Raw genomic sequence first — 22700 nt, 5'->3', positions numbered from 1 at the left:
ACAAAAACTTGTCTCACAGCAGAGATTGACACTAAAATGTGCTCACACACAGGCATTCATGCACCTGGGAGAGTTAAGTAAATAAGCCAAAAGAAATGGGATTTAGAAATAAGATATGCTTGCAGAATTTTTTAATGCAACATTAATACTCAGAAATACTTATAACAGTTCTGTTTTTTAACTGTCAGGATCCGAAGCAAGTTTTATGTTGAAAGTCCAGCCACTGGAAAAGTACCCGGTCGACCTTTATTATTTGGTTGATGTGTCTGCATCTATGCACAAAAATATAGAAAAATTAAACTCTGTTGGATCTGATTTATCTCAAAAGATGGAAAATATTTCCCTTGATTTGCGACTTGGATATGGATCTTACGTAGATAAGACGGTGTCGCCTTATATTAGCATTCACCCAGGAAGAATTCATAATCAATGCAGGTAAGTAATTTGCAAATCTAACTGGAAGCTCACATGTGTCCTAAACTAAACCATCCATGGTTAGGTGTAACCCTAACCATGTTTACTCAGAAGTAAGTCCTCCTGAATTCAATGGGACTTTCTCCCAGCTAAGTAGAATTAGGATTGCATCCTGAATTTAAATCTTTGAGAAGGGCAAGGTGTGAAACAAATGATCTAATATTTCTATTTCATTTTGGTTTATCTGCTGTAAACTGTTGCAGTGCCTGCATAATGTTTTGTTACATAACTGTATTGATGTAACTGGTGTGCTGCTTCCTAATGCTTATTAGGGAAGGTTTATAGGGCAAGGGCACAAGGACATATAGGGCAAGGTGGGGAAATGCTGTCTGTTTTTACTAAAGTTGCTCTGTGAACATTGAACCATGAGCCACATTAAGTTTTCTAGAATAAATAGTATGCACTAAACAATCAAGATTCTATAAGCACATCTTGTGTACATGACTTGCTTTCCTGTGTTGTTTTAACTGGGAGCAGAGGGCACAGGAGCTTAATTTGTGTCATTTTCTATAAAGTTATCCTAAAATGTATTGCAACTTTTTGTTGCTGATGACTTGACTGGGATTTGCTTGTGGGGCGGGGAGAAAGGGGATGAAGTAAGTTGCACCTGCCGGGGGAGGTTGCAGATGTTTTCCCTCTTCCCTGCTTCTCATGGCGTTCTTCATATTTGGCACAGTTCCCTATGGGTTGGATCCAATGTTAGCCATCCTTGGAGAAAACTCATTGAAATTAATGGACATGACTATCTTAAGCTCCTTTAATTTAAGTGGATCTGTTCTGAGTTTAACTGAGTTGGAAATAACCAGACAGAGAGCCTTCTTGGTGGTAGTGCCCTCCCTGTGGAACGCCCTCCCATCAGATGTCAAGGAAATAAACAACTACACAACTTTTAGATGACATCTGAAGGCAGCCCTGTATTGGGAAGTTTTTAATGTTTGACACACACTCTCTCTCTCTGTCTCTCTCTCTATATATATATATACACAAGCCACCTAGAGTGGCTGGGGAAACCCAGCAGGATGGGTGGGGAATAATAATAATAATAATAATAATAATAATAATAATGGCAAAAAGTTTTGGCAGATTAAGAAGGAAAAGCTTCAGGTTGGTTAGAGCTGTCATTTCTCTGTATTGTTTATTTTTCTTCGTGGTGTTGAAAAGGGAAAGGCTTTTTATTCCGGTCTTTCAACCTCCTCCCTTACTTTCCATACATTATATGGAATCATATAATATCATACCACATAGTTTAAGGATGGTGAAACCTATGACCCTCCAGATATTGGTCTCCAGTCCCATCAGCTCCAGCCAGCATGGCCAGTGGTCAGGAATGGTGAGAGCTGGAGACCCATAGCATCTGGAGGGCCACACATTTCCCACACCTGACATAGTTCATCAGTACTTACTCCCTTTTCGTAATAACATGGATTTGTGTTTAGTGTGTATATATTCATAGACAGCCAGAAATGATGTGCGAGCATTGTGTCGCTATAGCCAACTATTAACTTAGAACTAATTTCCAAGCAGAATTTTAATAGAATTTCATTTTTCATCTTTTTGCCAAACAGCGATTATGATCTCGATTGTATGCCTCCTCATGGCTATATCCATGTCTTATCGTTGACTGACAAAATAGCAGAATTCAGAAGTGCAATTAGCAAGCAGAAAATCTCTGGGAATATTGACACACCAGAAGGAGGCTTTGATGCTATGCTTCAAGCAGCTGTGTGCCAGGTAAGAGGCAGCCAATAAACCAGCAAAGGATCTGCCTTTTATCCTAGTGTTTGATAGTTGATCTAATCCCATAGTTCTCCAGTGCTGTCAGCATATTGTAGCTTTTCACAGAACCAAAGGCAGTTGTGGAGACCTTCCATTGCTTGTGGTGCTCATGTTGACCTTTTCTCTCCACATCCATCATCGTCCCTGCTCCAAAGTGCTTTTGCAGATATTTTTAGGGCTTCAAGTTGTGGTTTGAAAAAGCCAGGCCAGTTCCCAGCAGGTACCATATATGTGTATTGATATAAGAGTCTTGGGTAGTTATTGCTGTTCTTGAAGAGTCACAGCCAGATCTAGAGCAGTTGGGCAACTATGCTTACATTTGCTTAAAAACCACAAATGCTTTATTTCATTTTCAGTATTAAAGCAATTCTTAAAATAGTAAACCGGGGGTAGCCAAAGTGGTGCCCGTCAGATGCGGTCCGGAACTGCAGTTCCCATCAGCTGCAGCCAGCACGGCCATGGCAAGGCATGCTGGGAGTTGTAGTGCTAGAACATCTCAAGGGCACAACATTGGCCACCCCTGCAGTAGATTAAAAGTGAACCTTTGGATACCTGTTGTGTCTCAGGCACTTTAAATCAAATAGAGCCTACAAACCAGTGCAGTACCTTTTAACTAATGCTTCTCTCTTCTTCATTTGCTTTCACCCTGTTAGCTTGGTTATTTTTTTCCCTTCCTTCCCTTAGAGCCATATTGGTTGGCGCAAAGAAGCCAAGCGCCTGCTTCTCATGATGACAGATCAGACCTCTCACCTGGCGCTTGACAGTAAATTAGCGGGGATAGTAATCCCTAATGATGGAAACTGCCATTTGAAAGATAATGTGTACGTCAAAGCGACCAGTATGGTAAGGTATATGTCGTATACAGCATTGGCTTTGAACCGTGGTTTCCCCAAGCGTTAGAAGGGTCTCTGTAATGAGATGCTCCTGCTGGAGAGGCATGAACTTCAGCTAGAACCAGCTCACTCGATTGGTTTCAGCCTCCCAGTCAGTACAGTGTGAGTAGCATTTTTTCTTCATCATCCCACCTCTTATTGAGGTCTTTTCTTCCCTGCTTACGTTATATGCTGTTCCAGGTAGACAGGAGTGGTAGAGAATGTCTCCTGCTCAAGGTATGCTGACACGTTTTGTCACAAGAATTAAACACTATGTTCGTTGTGAAGGCCTGGGATCACTTGGGGAAGATTGGAGTAAGCTAGGTATTTTACATTGTAAACCAAGTCTAGAGAAAGTGGCAAGTTTATGCTAGGGATGAGCGACTTGAGCAACACAAACTAAAGGGTGCAGCTCCTTTTCTTCTGCATCCCATCTATTATAGCATCTGCTCACCCTGTGGGTAGAGTTGAATTTTGGTTAATCTTCGTGGATACCCAATAAGTGGTGCCAGATACGAATCCGTACTGAGACCAGGCTCACATGCAGGATGAAGGAAAGAGAAAAGTTGTGGACAGCAAAGCGAAGGGAAGTGTGTGCATGTTTTTCCACTTAGCACACCTGCAAATGCACAGTGCTGTGCCTCAACACAGAGAAGTGTAGCTCCTTTTGTTCGCTTGCTGCTCTGTACTTTTGAATCCAGTGCGTTGGTGAAAAGGCCCGCTCACACGGCTACTGTCATGAGCTTCCCTTTTCTCTAAGGAAACACACTGCAGAGATAGCAGAACCCTGTTAACTGCCCTGAATTAGTTTTAATGAAAAGGTATGCCTGTTCTATTAATAATGGAATGTTGTCAAGTGCATGTATCACAGATATATGCACTGCAGGGAGCTGATACTTGCCGCTGATACATTGCATGTGACTCGACCATAAGTCCATTCATCCAGACTGTGCCTGACTCATTTACTTGGTCATCTTTCAGCTTCTTTCTCTTTCTTCTTTCCCCTTTTATTTGGAAGTGGGGTGGTTTGCTCTGCAGATATGCTAAGACGGGAAATTGCATGTGGTGTTTCAGTCACTTGTGTTCATATGATGAGTCAGGACCCACAGCAGTCAGCAACTGACCTTAAGTGGGTTGCAGCAGCCCTGCTAGCACTATTTTTTGTTTAGGGTATTTTTTTGGAAGAGTAAGAGACAGGGCAAGAATTAAAATGGATGCATAGTTTAAAAACACATTCAGGCTAAAGGTGGGTTCTGATAATCAAACTGCTGAAGACCTAGCTTGCATACATGCTGACAGTTTCATTTAGTTAAGAATATCAAGTGATAACTGCTGTTGCCATCTGATGAATGTAATATATATACTTGTCCTAAGGCTTGTTTCACTACAAGCATTCAGGGATTTATGGTAGAAGAGCAATCATGTATGTAAGGTTTCTTATTAATTTCACACTCATAGCATTCCTTTAGATCATATTAAAGTACAAATGCCCACTATGTATCTCCTTTTTTTGTTTTCAGGAGCATCCATCACTTGGCCAGCTTTCTGAAAAACTCATAGACAACAACATTAATGTAATTTTTGCAGTCCAAGGGAGCCAATTTCACTGGTATAAGGTATTTTTAAACATCAGAATTTCACAAGTTTTAAGATAATAATTACAGTGGCCTTTTAACTGTAACACTGTTTTTCTGTAGGACCTTTTGCCTCTTCTGCCGGGAACTACTGCAAGACAGATAGACTCTCAAGCAGTGAATCTCAGTGACTTGGTGGTAGAAGCCTACAAGGTATATGCTTTGTGATGAAAGCATTTTTCATTAATGTTGGTTTGGGGGAAGCAGATGTTAAAAGAAATATTCTGTGAGCTCCAGGCACAGGTGCAACATAGCAAGATAGTCAAGCAGTGCCTGCATACCTATAAATATATATAACACTGTTCTCATATAATATTACATAGAACAGTAAAATATTATGGAGAAAACTATGAGATCTGTTAAAACCAATACCGCAGTGTAAAATAATTATGGCCTAAGGTTAAACTTTTCTAGGATAAACACTCTCCTAATCTTCAGAGATCATATTGTAATCTTTATTATAATTATAATCTTTGAGGAATAAGAAGGAATAAGTTGCTGGGAAATCTTGATTATGATAATAATACTGAGATGCAAAGAACAAGCAGTCCATAAGAACACTGGAGGTCAATAGCAAAGCAGCCAATCACCAGAATTCAAAGCTAAAGGCCCGTAGGGAAGGGCCGTAGCTTGGTGGTGGAACATCTGCTTTGCATGCAGAAGGTTCTGGGTTCAGTACCTGGCATCCTCAGGTAGGGTCTTCTGCCTGTAGCCCAGGAGAGCTGCTGCTTAGGCAGTACTGAGCTGGATAGCCCAGTGGTTTGAGGCAGCTTCCTGTGTTCTAAACTTCCCTCTCCTCCTTCCTTTAGGTTAATAATAACTATCTAATCTACAAAACGTCGCAAAGTCCCATTCTACCAAATTTGCTGTGGTGAGGTCTGTGGTTGGTTCCAGGAGGATTCCTAAACAAAAACAACTGTCCACAGAGAGTAGAATGAAGCAAAAAGAAAAGAAACCAGAAAAAAGCGAGCCTCTGCCAAGCTTGGGTCAGAAGGAAATAAAAATCTTCCTTTACTAGCAGCACATAGCTTTACCCAAGAAAATCACTTAAGAGTGGAAACTAAAGGCAAACTGCCAAAAAAAACCCACATACCTTCTCTTTACTTCTGAGCAAAAACAAGCTAGTGTACAGTTATCAAGAAAATATGCCACTAGGACAGGGTGAGAAAGATCAGGGGCGGGGAATAGCCAGTGTGGTGCCTTCAATATGTTGTTGGACTACAGCTTCCTTCAATCCCAGCCAGTATAGCCAATGGTCAGGGTAGATGGGAGATGTAGTCCAGCGACATCTAGGGGTACCATTTTGTTGACTTTCTGTACTAGAAATGTTCCCATGCACCAATTGGATATACAATATATCTTCACTGTTTCTCACTGAAATTAGTTGTAGCAATCAAATTGATTTATATCTGCTTCGTAACTAACCTTGCTTTGATGTTACATTTTTAATTGGGGCAAATGGCAAGGAGATGCATTCTCGGAAGGAGATGTCATCTCTCCAAAGCCATAATTTACAAATAGATAATGAGAAGACCCAGCAAAAATGACACCAATTAGAGCTGCGTCTAAACATCCCAAATTAAAAATCTGCTTAAGGTCTCAGTATTTAAAATTCTACATCCCTACTTAAAAATAGGCAAATGGTATATAAAAGAGAGAGTGATGAACTAAAAAGAGAAACTTTATGTCGTGTGTGTGAAATTTCTTCCATTGCAGTTCACCTGAACTGAACTATTGTAATTAAAAAATATCAGCTGCCTATATTTGATTGATGATGTGTCCAAGATACCTCTGAATTTCTCTGTAGTTTCAATTTTTAATTGGGAGTTTACCAAACAGGTGTCATAAAAAAGTTATGAGCTCATGGCATTTCTACAGATTTTTTTTTGGGGGGGCGGGTAACACTTATCAGTTTAATTGGTCTTGCTCTGCTAAGGACACAATCAACAGAAATCCAGGCAACCTTGCATCTATGCCAAAAGATGAGAACAGCTTCTTTTGCTCTCAGTTTCAAAACAGAAAACAGTTAATGGCATCATCACAATTCAAAGTTCCAACATTTTAGCTTAAAGAAACCCATATCTCACCTTTTCCCCTGTACATCTTTGGTTCCAACATCAGGATGGAACTTACATGATGCACATTTGCTTGTGATAAGATGGCACTGTGAGCTTGCCCAGAAAGGAATCTCAGTTTCTTTAAATTGGATGGGTTTTTATCTGTATTCTAATTTTTCATAAAATTGTAGAGTTGAAAGGGACTGTGAGGGTCATCTAGTCCAACCCCCTGCAATGCAGGAATCTTTTGCCCAACGTGGGGCTCAAACCCACAACCCCGAGATTAAGAGTCCCATGCTCTACCAACTGAGCTATTAACATACTTAGTGTTCTGAGAGGCAGTGAGCACATTCAGAATATTCATTTGGTGCAGCCCTGTACCAATTAAGATTGTGTGGAGGGATTGCTTATTTGATTTTGTGTGTGTGTGTGCATGAATAGATACTCTGTAAGCTTAGAAGATAATCCCTGGATTTAGAAAAGTATCACATCATGCAGGGAGAGAGGCTTCAAACATTGTCTTTAAACCAAACCACTCCATGCCCCCAGCAAGTGTAGAGATGCTAGCAGCTTCACACTGCCATGGCAGCCTTCTTGCCACAGCAAACAAGGGATTTGCTTGTCTCTTTCTCGTTTTGCTCTGTGATTAGCATTGCCAACAAAGAAAACAGCTTGCACAGAGTCTCGTGCTCAATCTAGCAAGGATAAGAAAGGTCGGTGCCACAAAAGCAAGGGGCATCATTCTCCATGATGGATGGATAGGGAGAGGGACATCTGGAAGTAGGTATTCCAGGTGCTAACAGCAGCAGTATTTTGAAAACCAGTGTCCACTCAGTAGGCGTAGAACGGAATAAAGATGTTATTGTGTGAACTTGCCCTGTAGCAGTAGAACGGAATGCTGGATTTGTCACTGACATTGTAAGATTAGCTGGAAACCCCAACATTGCTGTCCTCCTCCTCCTCTACAGGATTACAAGTTCCCCTGGCATGACTGTGTGATATATATAAATGGAGTCTTTATGCAGAAAACAATTTATTCCTTTATCCAGAGACAGACAGGCTCTTTTGTTCTAGTTAAATCCACTGAGTCAGGCATGCTGCCACTGTAGCACATATTGCCATGCAATGTGATGGAGCTCTCTTGTTTTTTTGGTTCCCCCACCCCCATCCCTGCAGAAGCTGCTCTCTGAAGTGAAAATTCAGGTGGAAAACCCCATCCAAGATATAAATGTCAAGGTCACTGCAATCTGCCCTGATGGAAGCAGAAAAACTGGCGTGGAGGGATGCAAAAACGTGAAATCCACAGCTGAAGTACGAGCATTCCTTTATTCACAAAGGAGGCAAAATATTTCATCAATGTTTTTATAATAGCTTTTTCAGTGGAAGAAAGATTTGGTATGGGTTTTAAAGTAAATATCTGTGGGTCGTAGTCTTAGGCCCTCCAGATTGTTTATGGAGTTTATTTCTTCGGAGCTTTGTTTTCCAGTTAAATCCATGGATAAACATTTCTGCTCCATGGTTAGCAGTAAGCAGCTGCTTTTTCAAATTTCCCCAGGCTTCCAGGAATGAGACATTGTGCCTGCTTGAAAGTTTTGATCCTAGAGCTAATCAATTAAAGTACCTTTTAAATAACTGGTGTGAAGGCATGCAGTTATTTTAAAGATGTGCCCTGAGGTTTTTGCTTCATTTCCTAAACCATTCAGAGTTCCTGATGGATGGTCATCAGAGTCATCTTTATTATTCCAGCACACATCTTTGTCCATGGCTAATGTTCTAGGGGTGCTGTGAGTTGTACCCCTAGCTTCTTCATTTATACACTCCTCTGTGTATGTGAGGCTCTTCGGGTAAAACAGATAAGCATTTTCAGATTGTGAAGCTGACGTGTAAGCCACATTTCACATTTGCAGTGGATGAGTAGACTGGGGCATTAAAAGCATCAACAAAAGCAGTAGCTTGCCCACAGTTAAGGAGACCAACTGTGCAGTGTGTTTTTTTCCTTTAGCCCTTGCAGCTTCCATTCTCACAGAGGCAAGCCGCTTTTTCAACTGAGTACAGTGGTACCTTGGGTTAGGAACTTAATTCATTCCGGAGGTCCGTTCTTAATCTGAAACAGTTCTTAACCTGAGGTACCACTTTAGCTAATGGGGCCTCTCGCTGCCACTGCACCGCTGGCACATGATTTCTGTTCTCATCCTGAGGTAAAGTTCTTAACCCGAGGTACTATTTCTGGGTTAGCAGAGTCTGTAACCTGAAGCGTTTGTAACCCAAGGTACCACTGTAGTAGTTTGTGGCAGCTGCTACAGAGAGAAACATTAAAAAAAAAAACACTGTACTAGTGGCCCATAAAGTTCTGCTTGCATGTAAATTACTTTTTGTTGGTGGCCTCAGAATGCAGCATGCCAATTCAGGGAACACCAATGCAGGAAGATCACATATAACTGCTTGAGTGATTAAGCTTTTTCATTGCTGTGCTTGTTGCTATTAATGATGATCATTTATATGGGACCATCTATGACAGCATACACATTGCGTCCAAAGCTTTTGGGCAAATATCACATTGAAGGTGGTCCTAAGAGAGGAAAGAGATCCAGCTAGTGCTTGTTGGTTTTAAATTATGGTTAATTCTAATAGGCCACCCTGTCTCATTCAGGATGATATCCGAAAACAATTCAGAGAGAGGGAGGGAGAGAATGGTGACAGGTATTCTCTCCCCCACCCCACTAAGAAGTCAATGTTTTAAAAAGAATATATGCTTATAAATAACTTGCATTTTTCAACAGCTTCTATAAAGCCCCAGTACAATTGTAGAGCTGCTTTTCGACAATACAGTAAAAGAGTGCTTCTCATTTTTTATATTGCAGGTGCTCTTCAATATTTCCATTGCCATGAAAGGATGTGGTACAACCGAAGGAAGAAAATACATGACTCTCAAACCGCTTGGTTTCAATGAATCAACCAGAGTTAATATACACAAAATATGTGCTTGTCAGTGTGAGGGCAGCATAAAGCACAAAAGGATATGTGTCGATGAAACATCTCAGGATGCAGAGACTCCGAGCTCCAGCGACAAATTCTCTTCTGAGCAGTGCAAGATGCCCAAGGGCCATCTAGTCTGCAGTGGTCAAGGAGACTGTGTAGATGGGAAATGCATTTGCCACAAAACCAAACTTGGCACAATATATGGTAAATACTGTGAAAAAGATGACTTTTCCTGCCCTCATCACCTGGGAAACTTATGTGCTGGTAAGCTCCAGAATTTCACTATATTTTACCAATTCAGCTTTTAGTCTTTTTCAGCTAAACCCATTTTCCAGAGAGCCAGCTCCATCAAACCTAGCAGGGCCTCTAACATGCACAGGATTTTGCTGTTAACTAGATTTGTAGCTTGCTTTAACCCTAAGCCCAGACTAAGTCACACTATTGCTAGGTAACACCATGTACCTACAACAGAATCAATATCTATAGTTCCTCACAAAGTTACATCTGCAGAAACAAACAAATGTATGGCCTCAAGAAGCTTACAATATAAAATACACAAGGGGTGATGTGAGGGGAGGGGGGACCAGCAAGGAAAGGGAAAGAAGAGGTGGCAGAAGCGCAGCTGTGGGCAAGTTCAGATATACGTACTTAAAACTTTGTTGCTGGTGGGATTGAAGCGGATAAGTCAAAAACCACACCCAAAGAAGGAGAGATTTAAAGGAAAGGGTATTTGTTCATCCAGTCTGGAGAGAGCTCCACACATCAGGGACAGCGACAGTGAATGGATGGACTCATTTTAAGAATCCAGGAAAACTTTGGATTGGTTAAACGTATGATGAGTCTGGAATGAGCTGGCTAACTTGCTCCTCTGAGATGATGCCAAATAGTCTTATGCTGCACAGTGCCCTTGACACAAGAGCTTTCTCTTTCTGCTGGGAAATCCCCCCCCCAAAAGAGCATGCACACCAGATTTATTTATTTATTTATTTACATACATTTGATGCAAATTACTGACACTAAGGCAACTCAGCTTCTTTTTGCTTCCATTTTCAGGAGAGCTTGCTAGTCGCCAAAATATTTAGCAGTGTGCAGAAAAGAAAAGAAAACAAGGTTGCTCACCGGTAGCTATTGTTCTTCGGCAATTTATCCACACGCAGTCCCATCCTTTGGGAATCCACTCCCAGGTTAAAATCTGGCAATGGGAATCTTAAGGAGGGAAATAATGTCGCCTCAGGTGTGCCCAAAACAACCAAATGTTAGGATAGTTCCCTCCAACTTGAAGATATGCCTTTCGATGACTTTCCTGCCATGCGAACTCCCATTTGCATGTGGATTCCTTTCCAAGGGCAATAGTTTCAAGTAAGCAACCTCATTATTTTCCCCAACGGCTTGTGAAGTAGGTTAGTAAGTGAAGCTGGGAGTTGATAACTTGCCCCGGGCCACCTAGGGAACTTCATGGCTAAGTTTTTCTTCAGTTCTAGTCTACTGTCAGGTGTTCTTTGCATCAGCTATGTCCATCACATAAAGAGCGGCCATGCTTGCTGGCCCAACCATTGTGTCCTTGCTACACCACACACACACACCCTCCATGCATTGTGCGGAAGTGTGGTGATCCTTCTCTACATGTGTAGGTTCCCCTAGTGGTGTAGAACCCCACACAAATGTTAACCGCAATACCTAAGAAATGGTTTTGTACTTCATAAGTCAGGGGTGGAGAACCAGATGTTGCTGGATTACAGCTCCTCTTATCCATGACCACGAGTCATGTTGGTTGAGAAAGGTGAGAGCATCTAATGACATCTGCTGGCATATGTATCTTGTGGTTTAACAACTATCGCTTCTTCACAGTTTCGGTGTATTTATGGCACCAAAACTCTACTGAAAAACAACCAATATTTTTTTTTTAAAGAGCTCTCAATTTTAACCCGCATACCTTTCTTAAGCAATTTTTTTAAAAATGGAACACATTAATTGTACCCCTCATCTTCCCACCCTGATAGTCTCAGGCAGATCAGTTACCTATTTTCCATCTCTTAAGCATCTTGAGTAACGCTTAACCACAGTTTCACTAAGAAGCAAAATATCTCACCATCTTCTTTAAGCCAATAATCACTTAAAGGTATACAGTGGTACCTCGGGTTACATACGCTTCAGGTTACATACACTTCAGGTTACAGACTCCACTAACCCAGAAATATTGCTTCAGGTTAAGAACTTTGCTTCAGGATGAGAACAGAAATTGTGCTCCGGCGGCACAGCAGCAGCAGGAGGCCCCATTAGCTAAAGTGGTGCTTCAGGTTAAGAACAGTTTCAGGTTAAGTACGGACCTCCAGAATGAATTAAGTACTTAACCCGAGGTACCACTGTAATAAGTTTTCAGAAGCTGTGGTCAATAAGGCTCAGCGCAGGAGACCTTGAAGCCCCTCTCTAGTGAGTCATGTACCCAGGGCCTCACCCATTCCTTCTCTGCCCTTGTAGGCAACGGTGAATGCGAAGCAGGCAAATGCAAATGCTCTAGTGGCTGGGAGGGCGATCGTTGCCAGTGCTCGTCATCCTTACGAAAACACTGCATGAATTCAAATGGCCAGGTCTGCAGTGGAAGAGGAACTTGTGTGTGTGGAAGATGCAAATGCACCGATCCCAGCAGTTTGGGCCATTTGTGTGAATTCTGCCCTACTTGTAGAATAACTTGCAGTGACAAACGGTATGTTTCCTCAGATTTATTTTTTTTAATTGCGGTCTCCTAAAGCAGGTATGGGCAATATATACTGTACATTCCTACTGGCACTTCTTTTACTGCTGCCTTGTGGCATCTTACCAATGGGCTGGTGATTCCAAGGACTAAAAACCACAGCATTGATCCATCTTCTACAAAGTGATGGTCTTATCATTTCCAGGATACTCGATAGGTTGATCACTTTGGGCTGACCCTCATGAGTTACTGACACACATTATGTCCCATACAAAAGCCCTTAATCGAGGCTTTTTAAGAGCTAAGGACTTCGCCTCTTGTTTGGCTTGCAATGGAAATTAAGGTTGCCCACACTTTTTACTAATCAGTGCCATCTTGTGGAAGCTGAGTACATTAATTGCTCTTCATCCTACCCACCCCTCACATCCCAACCTTCCAGTGAGGGTTAAGCTAATGTCATGGCCCCTCACAGAGTGTGTTTTGTGCTTCTTTGTTATTGCCTGAGAATCCTGAACCCTCTTGCTTTGGGCCAGAAGGCTTTGTACAACGTGCTAGGCCGCACTCGCCGTGAAGTTGACAAGCTGACATCCCATTCTGTGACTCCCTGTTGACTCAGGCTATTCATGACTAGAAAGCAACACTCGAATGCTAGTGCTGACACAGGGAAGCGTGGCCTTTCTGTCTCTTCCTGCACCTCTCTTGAGCAACTGCAATTGTTCTTAAGCTACAGATCCCAGAATTCCCTAGAGGCAAAGAATACGGTTGGAAAGGCAATTGTTGGGATACAAGTTGTTGTTGTTTCTCAGGGCAAAGTCTTGGTGGGCAGGATGTGGTCAATCAGCTTTAATTTACCAATCTCTGTCCTGCATTATCGGTCTGAGAAGTAGTGAAAGACTGGTTAAAATGGACCTTCTGGAACTTTTTCTCGTTCTGAAAAGCTCATTGCTAGCTGAGTTCCTAAGGATGTCGATAAGTATTATTTTAAATCCCAGTCATTCAACTACATGTACTGAAGGCTGGAATTTTATTATGTGGTTGAAATTCTGAGGCTTTCTTATATCTGGTTTTTGTGTGTGCGGAAATCTGTATTATTTTTGCTTTAATAATAACTGATTTTCAAGATTGCTGTTTTTATTTGTTATAAGCTGCTTTAGAAGGCTTTGCCCAGAAAACCAGCATGTAAGTCTTTTGAAAGAAAGACTAGTTAGATGGCAGCTTGTGTATCATTTTTGATACCTGGCCATCTTCTTTCTTAAGCAATCTTGAATGGGGGCATGCTGTGCTGTCACTGTTGCTAGTAACTACATGAAACAAAATGCTGAGTTTATTGATCCCTGATTTTACTTCATAGTCATGGGTAATCCAGAGAGAAAGATAGATATTCAATTGTGTTTTGGTTTACAGGAATTGTGTGCCCTGTCGTCACTCCAACTCGTCCCAAATTGCGCTGGACCAGTGCAAAACCTCATGTGCTTACAGGTTGCATTATACTGAAAAACCTTCAGGTAAGTGAAAAACAAAATCATGAGTATCAGATTGCCTACAGTTGCCTTGGTGACATAGCGAAGAGACTGGCTTTTGTGGGTTGTAGCTCAAAAGAATACTTCTGATATGGGGGTTGTTGTTGTTGTTTACTGTAGAAGGCATTCCTTGTTCTAGCCAGTATTAATATTTTCACACAATAATTAAGGCAAAATCTCTTTTCTCTTGAGAAAGTAAAACCTAAATAACAGAAAATGTGGTTGGCTGGCGTTGGCTAAATGTCAAGGTCGGGCATTTCTAGGCCTTTGAGAAATTAATTCTGCTAATGACAAAACCAGACACAGTAATACAGGAAGGAATATTTCTATAAGCCTATTATTTCACACTTCGCTTCTCCATATACAGCTACTCTTATTCCACATTATGAGGCGCGAACAGTTGAAGTAAAATATGCAGTTGAGTCTAAGGTTTTTAAAGCATATCCCACCCCTCCTATTATCTTGGGAACTGTAGTTGACCCCTCACTGAGTTACACTACCCTGCACCTGTACAAACTTGTTTCCTGGATTCTTGCCGGGGGGGGGGGGAGGCTTGAAATATATGGCATGTATGCAGCCTAGCTCTATAAACTTAAGAAACCCTCTCATTCCATATAAACTCCCCAGAATTAAGATCATGTCCCTGATCTCTTAAAAGTACACACACTACCAAAGGTGGGGCTCTGATCCCTTGAGAAACAGAGGCAGCTTGGTGGTAGCTCCATACAGCAGTGCAGGCAGAGAAAACTGCACTGCATCCTCCAGCAAATTAACCAGGAGAGCTCTTTTAAGCTGTCCAGAATTTCCTGACTCCCACTGAGGGGGAAGGACCTCTAGAACAGGGGTCAGCAAGGTTTACCTCGCCTGGGCCGGTACACTCCTGCGGAGATCACTCTGTGGGCCGAATTGCATCTGCGCAGACGCAATTTCCGGCGCCGCAGAAGCAAGTCTGCGCTGCACCAGTGTAGCGCAGCGCATGGGGACTCGCCGAGCAGGCAGCTCGGTTCAGAGGTGGCTCATGGGCCATTTGCTGATCCCTGCTCTAGAACCTTTGAAGACCTGCTATGACCAACTGGCTACACATTTTGAAGATATAAACATTCAACTTCAGAGAGAGATAATGATGGTGGTTTTAGTGGATGGTGGTTTTCAGCTGTGTTTTACCTTCAGTTATTTGTACACTGCTTGGGGAATAAAATCTAGATAAATAAATCATAACTTGATTCTTTTTGCTAGCTGCAGCAATACTGAGATCAGTGGTGTAACTATAGATCTGCCTAACATGTACATTCCCTGTTTTGGATAATGCTTTTTAAGAATAAGGTGGCTTTTTGTGTATATTGGAATAAATATGTCATTTATTATATTATTCAACAAAAGTACAATTATAAATTACTTTATCGTATTAGGGTTTGGCTTTATCTTTTAGATTTATTGTGTGGACCTTTTGAGGGGACAGTGTGAATTTTACTACTTCTTCTTTTTGCAGAATGCACAGCCGATGATCCAAGCCACTTCAGAATCTTTTTCATAATTTTTATAGTTACATTTCTGATTGGGTTGCTTAATGTACTTATAATCCGACAAATAATTTTGCAGTGGAGCAATAACAAAATTAAATCTTCATCTGATTATAGAATATCTGCAACTAAAAAGGTAACTGACGTCACTGATCCATAATGAATTTTTTTAAAAAAGGAATGCTAGTTGTGTGGGACTTTCTGACCATTTATATTCTCTTCTCCTTTAAGGATAAAATGTTCTTGCCCACTGTTTGTACAAAAACCGTAACCTACAGACGTGATAAGCCTGAAGAAATCAACATCAGCAAGTTACAAGTAAATGAAACTTTCAAATGTAACTCCTGAAGACAGGCTGCTTTCTTCAAAGCTTTGTTTTCTCAGTCAAGAAGTTTATTTGAAAGATACTTTGGGGGTTTGTGGTTTGAATACTGTAATGAGAAACTGACCTGAAAGCCTAGTTACACAACATGGCTAGATTTCAAACAGAGCTGCTCCATTTTGGAAAAAACAAATGTGCATTAACTACTGATTAACACGATTAAACCAATTAAAGCACAGATAATTTGGATCGGAGCCAATTCAGTCCCATTTAGGATCAACAGGATCAAATTGGCTTAAATTTGACTGTTCTGGCATAAGCAGGCTTCTTACCTGTTCACAACACCGCTCTGCATTGTAGCACTTTAACATAACGTAACTTATTTAGTCTTTAGCATTGGCACGTAATGCTAATCCGAACTGGTGTTGCAAACGCACTGATCTCACTTTAGTTAAGAAAAGGTTTGGTCTACATTTCCCAAACGATGTAAAGCAAAATGTAGCTGGCACAAATCAGTGACAGGTCAACCGTTGGCGCTTAACTCCTGTTCTGAGCACTGGGGAGAAAGCAGATCAGAAAGGGGAGAAAGGTGGGACAAAATACCCACAGAGAGAATTGCCTGCAAAACAAAACAGAAAAGTTTGAAACAATTCCTTACCACCATCACTCTGGCCCCGATAATCGCAAGCCTTGATGTCCTACGTTGCACTAATTTGGAGGAGAGAGGCTAAGTAGGCTTGCATCCAGCCTACTAAAAAGCAAAAACACTAACAGAGCAATCGAATTCCCCTACCCAGTCATTGTGGATGGTACTTGGATGAGATGCAGATATTTCTCCAGCCTGACTCCACTAGCCTCCACCACCAGGAGAGCTCCATCTTCAGCAAGATAGCCCTACCAGCAAGAAGTACCCCAATGTACCTTCCGAAATGGTTGGTGGAAACTGCTGGTAGCATAGCCAATGGAAACTCCCGAAACACAGGAGATGGTGGAGGATCCTGTGCTGACCCCTAACTGCTGCCAGGTCGCAGGCACTCTTATCTGCACCAGCCTGGGAGGTAGCACAGCCAACAAGTCTTTCCCACTCCCACCTCTCCCTTCCGCCCTGGCTGGCACAAGTGACTCTTAAGGCTACCATCCTACAGCATGCTTTGCCTAAGGCTAGCCCTGTTTCTATCCGTGGGTCATAACCCCCATGCCAACATGGGCTCGAAATGCTGAGAGTCCTAGCGGGGGGCTGTGTTCCTTCTGGCATCTCAGTAAGGAGACTCGACTTGCATCCTGAGAACCACTGCTTTATGTGGAGGAACGAATATGGTGATCCTTCTGTGTTGCATTTCAGAGAACACTAGATAAAAGTATAAGTACGTTTGTATACAGAGCACACTTTATGACTCTCTTTTCTATACATACTAACTATTCTGACTTTGTTTGCTTCGAGTCTTTCTAAAATTGGATAGAATCATTTTGTGTAGAAGACTGGAATAATCAAAGGGGTTAATCACTACTGGATTTTTTTAAGATATATTTTTTTTAACGGCTCATTGTTACTTAGGAATAATTACTACATCAAGAAGATACGCTAAAGCATTTGACTCAATTTGACCAGGGTGTGTTTTTGTGTATGTGTGTACACACACACACACACACACACATACTATATTTTCCATTATATATATAAAATGGAAAATATAGTGTTAGTGCAGGAAAGTGTGATATGGTAAGCACATAAGAAGATGGCAGTAGAGAAATAGAGCAGACTGAGTCAGTCACCACTCTAGCTCTTGTCAACCAAAAATTAAAACTGGTATATTTTAGTATTTTAAAGCTCTGCCCCTGGTCCATGCATGCATGGAACTCCTTTCCTAATGCTATTGGAAGCTCTTTGCATCCAACCCTGTGGATTTTTGAATGAAAAATTATTTATTTTTGGAGATAGTGGACTTGTGCTTGGCTGAGGCTACAACGCTCAAAAACTGCACAATCATAGCACTTTTAGAATTAGAATGTATGCTGTTCTTTGGAAAATTTTGCAACTTCTCTTGCTGAAACAACCAAATCTCTTTGTGTTTTTATTCAGTCTCCCCGATACTTTGCACACTCCTTAAAAAAGGTACGCAATTAGTGCCAATATACTTAAGTATGCCAAGAGGAACATCATGCTATCCACGATTCCTGCATACAGATATGTCAGGTTTTCCTTCTGTTTGCCATGCCACAATCTGGTTCATACTTCAGTATCACTATACAATTCAAACACATCTAATTTGCAATGTATATTTTGCAGTGGTTTATGATACTTTTTGCTTCCGTCAAGTTTTAATGTGTACTGTATTTTTTTTTTTTTTTTGTAAAAGCAAACGTGGATGAGTCCTGTTTTTATAGATTCAGTGCTTAAAATGTGTAGGCTCTTTCTAGGAAAGAGGAGTTCAGAGTAAAAATAATTTCCCGTTGTTCAATATAAGATTAAACACTTTGAAATCACTGCCGTAACTTCTGTTGAAGCTTACTACATGTTTTTATTTAAAATGTATTTTTGTAGTGTTCATGACTAACTTTTTTATTTCAGTTTTATTTATTTATGTGTCACTTTAGTACATTGTGAGATAGTTTATTTTTCTATGAGAGCTGCAATAACTATGACTTAGCATTAATTTAATGCAAAATTATTGTACTTGGTCTCTAACGTTAAAGAAATATTGTCTCTAATCCATGGTTGATATTTTGTTATTTTGCAATAATATTTAAACAAAAAACCTGTAAAAGTCTTTCCTCTTAATTTATTTTACTATGAACTTTTGCCAAAGAGTTATTCAGCCCCATTGCTAGAATCCTACACATTATCATTTATGTGTAAGTCTTATGGGTATGAAGTTGAACAATATAAGTCTCAAGTTTTGCTCTCAGCTATCAAGTTCCAAATTCAAGGAACCACAAGATCAAAGATTCAAAATGGTTTAGTTGGAGAAACAATCATGTGGAAATATGGTTGCCTCTTATTTTCAAAGCAATTTTGCTTTAAAACATTTTTCCAAACCCAAACTTGGTGTTAGGCGGTGGGTCAAATGGGGGTAACATGCAGTAGCTTCAGGTCTCTTGAAGTCCAACACAAGTGAGTGCTAAATGGGAAAGAAAGAAATAGAGATTCAGTCCAGTAGCTTTCTGTGAAAAGAAAGTGCTTCCCTATGTGCTTAACTCAAGATTCCAACTGCATTGTCAGCAGCAGATACTAAGATAGTTAATGGCAAAATGCACATCTAAACAGCAATGTTTGGATCTGTCTTCTAAAGGCAAAGCTAAATCAGAATTATTCAAACCTGGGTCCCCAGATAGTGAAATGCAGCTCCTGTCATCTGCTGCACCTTAACCAAGGGGACAGGGTTGTAGTCCAACATCATTCATGTTGAAGACTGAACACAGCTAAGAGCTTCGCAGCCCAGTGGTCACCACTAAGAAGGCCCTACTTCATGTTCCCATCCAGCCTGTTTCAGATGGTGCTGGTATACAAAGCAGGGACTTAGCTGAAGGTACATTCATATAGGGGGTGGTCTCCTTTGGGTATCTTTTCCAGCTGCCAAATAATTCAGGACAGAGCCAGCACTTTGGGCCTGGAAATGAGAGTCTGTGAACTTTGCATAACATTTATAGGATATGGTTTAAATAATAAGCTGCTGCCCACACATATGCAAAAGTTTAGGTTTCTGGGTGACTTTCAAAAGCACTCAAATAGAGCATGTGTCTGTTGTCTGATCTGGATGTATCTGTGGCAGGATCAGTTTGCTCCAGAAATTGACACTTCTAACTTCCAAGAGTAGACCTGTCCACTGCCCCAGCCTGGACATTCAAGAGCCATACTGGGTCTAAAAGCTCTCCCAAGTTCAAGTACTGACTCAGGATCTCCTTGGAATCATAAGGGGGTAGGTAAGGGAGAGAATGCTGGGTATTAATATACTAATGACAACATGTCCTAAATTCTCAGATGATCTTTCCAAATTGTTTCATGTTGTTCCATACAGCAGGGATAAGAGACCTCTGGCCTGCAGGCCAGATTCGGCCCACCAGACCATCACCCCAGAGCATGCCCACCTGCCCCACACTTGATGCCATATTCGCTGTCAAGTGTGCGGCATGTTGTGAGGCAGCTGCACCCAGTGTGCAACTTGAGTTCCACATGGGGAACTGAGTCGCACTAGCAATGCCTGCAAAAAGGCTTTTAACTCCCTGCCCATCACCTGAAGACCAGCTGGTCAATATGGCATCAGGGTGGTCCCACTCATCTGCCAAAGTCCATGGGGGAAGGAGGAGATAAAGATCTGGCCCACCAGGCCAAAACATTTCCTCACCCCCGCTATACACAAGATGGAACCCTGTGGAAACATACAAGCCAAAGGGCATGAATTGTGAGCAGTTATATAAATCATCTTTGAAAAGTGCCTCCAAAATGCATGTATTTCACCCAATTAGCTGGCCTCATCCTTCCCCCCTGACTCCTGCTTTCATCAATCAGGAAGGGCAGGGGTCAAAGAAATATATGGTGGTATTCACCTCTCCAGTTCTGCCACCACAGCTCCTTCCTCACATCTGGTCGCCAGGCTTTCAGCATCTGGTGTTCTGGCCTCTCAGACTCAAAACACATAGCCATTATCTCACAGCAACACTCCTCCCTCCTTATAAAAGCAAAGAGAGGGAGCAAAAGGTCAGAAAATACCCACTCGGTGTACGATAGAGAAATGACAGCTCTTGTTTACAATCAATACGCCATCCTCTCACAATAGGACCAAAGAACAAAAATGGAGACTAGAAACTGCAAATCTCCAAAAGGCCAGGTCAGGCAGCTGTCAAGTTGCAAGACAGAATAGACATCCAGGAACAGACTCAGCAAGCCTCTCATTACCAGTTGCTAGAGAAGAGCAGTGGGGGGCTGTTGCCCACGTGCCTTGTTTTTGGGCTTCCCAGAGGCATCTGATTGGCCACTGTTGAAAACAGGATACTGAACTGGATAGGTATTTCATGTGATCCAGCAGGGCTCTTGCGTTCCTTTGCATTGTTCTCTTTAGCTGCCAAAGGACTACCCCAAAGGGTGCTTTCTCTTTTGCATTACCTCTTTGATGGTGAGCCTTGGTGGAAATATCTCCCTGGCTAAGCAACCAGGCATCGTAGCTCTCTCCTGGGTGCAACTTCCAAGCTGGACTTCATGAGTCTTGGTGCTCTTTCTACTCAGCAAAGAGGCACCAAGGAAGTCCTAGATGACAACCACCTTCCTCCTCTGGGCCTTTGGTTTCCCAGCTGCTATTCTCCATACTCGGCAGCTTCCATGGCACGACTTTTGTACTCGGATCTTGAGAGGCAGTTTTACTTATGCAGGCCTTCCCACCTAAACTTCAGCACACAAAAACTAATATTGGTTTCCATTGTCCACAAGAATGAAAACAAATCCGTAGGACTTTATCCTGCCGCTTTTGGGGTTTTATTGCAAATGAAGAGTGGGATTGCAGTGGGAACAGCTAAATCTCTACAAAGCTTACCATTTCACTGTTACTATTCTTGTTCTTATTTTCTTTCATTTAGTGGTTCCAGTTGTTTGCTGAGCATAATCTCTGCATGCTCCCAAGAACTTTCAGATATATTGAATTTGCAGCTTGACCCCTAAGACAATCAAGACAACAATGTTTTGTCTGAGTCTCTCTCTCTCTCTCTCTCTCTCTCTCTCTGTGTGTGTGTGTGTGTATGTGTGTGTGTGTGTGTGTGTGTGTGTGTGTGTGAGAGAGAGAGAGAGAGAGAGAGAGAGAGAGAGAACCCATCCATTACCAATATTCTTTGAGAGATGCTATCTATGGCACCAAAATGGCACCATTCAAAAATAGGGAGGTAGAAAACCAAGAGGAGGAAATGGAGGATTGAACATTGAACAGGAACATCAAACCTCAGTGTTTCATTGCAAGTCACAGTTGGTATACCTTAGGTCTGAAAGGGAGGTGGATTCCACAGATGCTATGTGCTGTCTTATTTGTACATCTGGACACTGACTAATAATGATGGTGGTGAAAATACATAAAGCAATACATATTATCTAAAAAAAGGGGGGAGCCACTCAGTGGCGTAGGAAGGGACTGCGGTGGGTGCGGACTGCCCCAGGTGTCATCACTGAGTGACGTGATAGCTTGGGCACTTGCAGGCTCCACCCAAAACAGCAACATGGTGCTTGCAGACTCCGTGGAGGTTCTACACAGCGTGCTCTGCCCCGGCTTGCCCTGCACCCTGGGCAGCTTGCCCCGCCCCAGGTGCAGGGCATTTGCACTGCCCCAGGTGCCCTAGCAGCTAGCTACGCCACTGGGGCCACCCTAAGACAATTGTATTAATTGTCTAGAGTCTAAAGCTCCCCTAAATGCACCACTGCTTTAGAAATAATGAATCGCCGGGGAATGAGGTAGTACGAGGCAAATGTCTTCCCTCTGCAGAGCTGGGGGTTTTCTTGCCAGACCACCTTCCATAGCATAGAGATGGCTAAGAAACTATCCTAGCCGCCAGATTAACAGGATCTAGAGTGCATAACATAGGTTCCTTGGTTTAGATAGTGGTATCTCACCATGGAGCTGCTACAAATGAAAGACCAAGATGGGACTTCAGAATTTGATCCAAAACGGGAGTGTATTTATTTAAAGAAAGGCAAAAGACACATCAGTTGATGAACTCTTTGTTACAAGGCTGGACAGTGAAGGAGAAATATAAAGGATAAGGCAGGAAAGGGGAGGACAAAAGAGAGTGGGAGGCTTGTTACATGGCCTTACTTACTCGGCTGAAACAAATGAGAGGGAGTGAAAACTTCGGCAATAGATTAAGCCCCCAAAGCAAGG

At 41.9% G+C, this 22700-nt stretch overlaps 1 protein-coding gene and 1 long non-coding RNA gene across 6 annotated transcripts in view; one reads left to right on the top strand and one right to left on the bottom strand.

Annotated features, from left to right (window-relative positions):
• Nucleotides 1-18611, top strand: part of ITGB8 (integrin subunit beta 8) — a 43742-nt gene extending 25131 nt beyond the window's left edge. The window contains exons 4-14 of the mRNA XM_083578605.1: nt 189-435; nt 2040-2205; nt 2935-3093; nt 4643-4738; nt 4820-4909; nt 7990-8124; nt 9675-10056; nt 12271-12496; nt 13889-13989; nt 15494-15660; nt 15756-18611. Of these exons, the coding sequence (XP_083434731.1) occupies nt 189-435; nt 2040-2205; nt 2935-3093; nt 4643-4738; nt 4820-4909; nt 7990-8124; nt 9675-10056; nt 12271-12496; nt 13889-13989; nt 15494-15660; nt 15756-15872 (1886 nt within the window). The 3' untranslated portion in view covers nt 15873-18611. The remainder of the gene's footprint in view (nt 1-188; nt 436-2039; nt 2206-2934; nt 3094-4642; nt 4739-4819; nt 4910-7989; nt 8125-9674; nt 10057-12270; nt 12497-13888; nt 13990-15493; nt 15661-15755) is intronic.
• Nucleotides 17458-22700, bottom strand: LOC310745847. Of its 5 annotated transcripts, none has more exons than XR_014540377.1 (4): nt 22639-22700; nt 21372-21492; nt 20392-21225; nt 17458-18965 (listed from the first exon to the last, which is right to left on the bottom strand). It is a non-coding gene; the product is annotated as an uncharacterized lncRNA (long non-coding RNA). The 5 variants fall into 5 exon arrangements; XR_014540378.1 differs by having other exon boundaries at nt 20392-21220; XR_014540376.1 differs by having other exon boundaries at nt 20392-21492.

Source organism: Podarcis filfolensis, assembly GCF_964270895.1.
Source record: "Podarcis filfolensis genome assembly, chromosome: 12".
NCBI lineage: Eukaryota > Metazoa > Chordata > Lepidosauria > Squamata > Lacertidae > Podarcis > Podarcis filfolensis.
This window is presented reverse-complemented; position numbering and strand designations above follow the sequence as displayed.